The following is a 2664-nucleotide window of genomic DNA, read 5'->3' on the forward strand; positions in this document are numbered from 1 at the left end:
TATATATATATATATATATATATATATATATATATAATGCCTAGTATTTTCTAGTTCTATAATAGTTCCCTTTAATTAAAAAAAAATAAAACACTTTCAACTTAGGTCACAGTAAACTTATATTTAGGAAAGTGTCAATAATAGTGTAAAGTGATATCTTTTAATGGATTACTTGCATTTTAATAAGTGTATTATGGAGAAAAAAATCTTTAGTGTCACAATGGAACAAATCACAATTGATTGAATAACACAAGATGCTGTTATTATGTGGGTATTTAGTGATGGAAAGTCATTTGGATAACTCACAGATGATTTAAGGAAAGTATTTAATTACTTTAAAAATACAAATATGGTCATGTAGGTGATCAGGAACCTTGAATCAGTCTTACATTTCTGTGCCTTAGCCTCTTTTCCACTTGAATCACTACCAATTATTTTCTTCTTTTATGACAACAAACTAGGGTATTGAAATGGAAGTGTCTTGTGAATTTTACAAGAGCACGGATACCTCAATTTAACTGGGTGAATTTCCAAAAAGAAATTAAAATACTTATGTCATTGGAAATTGGGAAATTTATTGCCAGGCAGTCACCCCAGAGGACACCAGTAAAAGGTCCTTTATACAGCAAAATATTCAAGTACATTTTGTAGCAAGAAACACTAAAAACAATATGTGTCCATTTATTGGGGAATATACAAATATTAAAGAGCATGTCTATGTTGTTAGAAAATATGCATATCAGGAATTTAGAGACACATTAGAATTTTTATGAATTTAAAGCCGAGTAAAATCAGGAAAAAATGGAAAATTATCTCTATAACATTGAAAATGATATGAATAGAAAGAACAATTGAAATGTAATGTAATTACAGTGATCAAATTTGTTCCAAGAAATACTTGAGAAAGTCTGGTTTCTTCTATTTATTACAAAGACAAACTTTGACTAAGGCTTATTTCATATACTTTCAGGTGAAGAAGGGTTATTGAGAAATAAAAGTGATATGAAAAGAGAGTTAATAAAATGTTTACATTTCATCATTTCTTTATAGGTAAAATTTTTGACTGCTGAAACTACAGAAGAATTAAATGTCTTTATACATAAAATTGAATTTTGCAAATAGATTGTCCATCATTTCTTCTTTGCCCTCCTCCCTGCAAAAGCTCTGTAAAGCAGATAATGTTTCAGTATTGTGACTAGTATTTTGGTGAGGAAACTGATATCCATGAACTTAAGCAGATTGTCCAGTGAAAGGGTCAAATGTGTGAACTGAAGGCTGTGCTAACTACAAGTCTGGTGCTATATCCAATATACAGTTACTCTCCCACCCTACCACCCCACCTAAAAAAAAAAAAGCATGGAAAATAGGAACAATGTCACTGAGTTTGTCCTCCGGGGGCTAACCCAAAATCCTAAGGTACAAAAAACACTATTTGTTGTATTCTTTATTATCTACATTTCAACTATGGTTGGAAACATTCTGATTATCATTACTGTCATTAGAAGTAAGAGCTTGAGGTCCCCTATGTACTTCTTTCTTGCCTTCTTGTCTTTTATGGATGCTCTCTATTCCACTGTCATTGTCCCTAAAATGACCCTAGATATGCTCCATGAAAAGGCAACCATTTCTTTCCAAGCTTGCATGGTGCAGCTCTTCTTGGAACACCTATTTGGTGGGGCTGAAGTTTTCCTCCTTGTTTTTATGGCTTATGATCGTTATATAGCCATCTGTAAACCTTTGCATTACTTAGGTATTATGAGATGGCGTGTATGTGTTCTGCTTTTGGTGGCATCCTGGATTGGAGGTTTCATGCATTCATTACTCCAGCTCCTTTTTGTAGTTAGCCTCCCATTTTGTGGACCCAATATCATCGATCACTTTGCTTGTGACATGTACCCTTTATTGGAACTTTCCTGTACAGATACCTATATAATTGGGATCTCAGTGGTGGCCAATGGGGGGTTAATGTGCACAATTATCTTTTTGCTACTGCTTATCTCCTATGGGGTCATTCTACACTCTTTAAAAGCTCAAAGTCTTGCAGGTCGACAAAAAGCCCTTTCTACTTGCATCTCCCACATCACAGTTGTTGTCTTCTTCTTTGTCCCTTGTATTTTCCTGTATGACAGGCCTGTCTATACCTTCCCTATTGATAAATCTCTAAGTGTCTTTTATACTATCATCACTCCTTTGTTGAATCCTTTGATCTACACCCTGAGAAACATAGAGATGAAAAATGCCATGAGGGAGATTTGGAAATGAAATGTGATGTCCAGCTGTAAAGTAATGGATGTCCTGGCTAAGCAATGATGTTTCACAAAAGAAGTGATAGAACATTGTCAAATTCCTAGAACTTTGTTTTGTGAGGCTGAGAAATAAGATTCTGAATAAGTAAAAAAAAAATATAAATTTTAGGTCGTTAACATTAGGAAGTGCATTTTTGTTCTTTTTGTTAGAACTATTTCTTTTGTTAGAACTATGTCTTTTAGATTATGATGGGTTTAATGAAAAATGTGATCCGTGTCCAGATAGATAGATAGACTCTGACGGCAGATTGAAGAATTTTTTTCTCGTTATTTTTTTTCTTCTTTTTTCTGTAACATGTCATGTAGAAACATTTTGCATAACTTCATATGTATAAAACACTTTGCATCTCTTGTCTTT

General features: G+C 33.3%; 1 protein-coding gene across 1 annotated transcript; it reads left to right on the forward strand.

Annotated features, from left to right (window-relative positions):
• Positions 1 to 1353: 1353 nt before the first annotated feature.
• On the forward strand, positions 1354 to 2262 carry LOC110199496 (olfactory receptor 4A47-like). Its single transcript, XM_020974386.1, has one exon. It carries the CDS (start codon positions 1357 to 1359, stop codon positions 2260 to 2262), a length of 906 nt encoding a protein of 301 aa, XP_020830045.1. The 5' UTR covers positions 1354 to 1356.
• Positions 2263 to 2664: the final 402 nt, after the last annotated feature.

Source organism: Phascolarctos cinereus, unplaced genomic scaffold (assembly GCF_003287225.1).
Source record: "Phascolarctos cinereus isolate Bilbo 61053 unplaced genomic scaffold, phaCin_HiC Scaffold_9;HRSCAF=440, whole genome shotgun sequence".
NCBI classification, from domain to species: Eukaryota; Metazoa; Chordata; class Mammalia; order Diprotodontia; family Phascolarctidae; genus Phascolarctos; species Phascolarctos cinereus.

Bases quoted from the DNA above. Each gene is read 5' to 3' on its own strand.
- LOC110199496 (XM_020974386.1), top strand. From the start codon at position 1,357: ATGGAAAATAGGAACAATGTCACTGAGTTTGTCCTCCGGGGGCTAACC.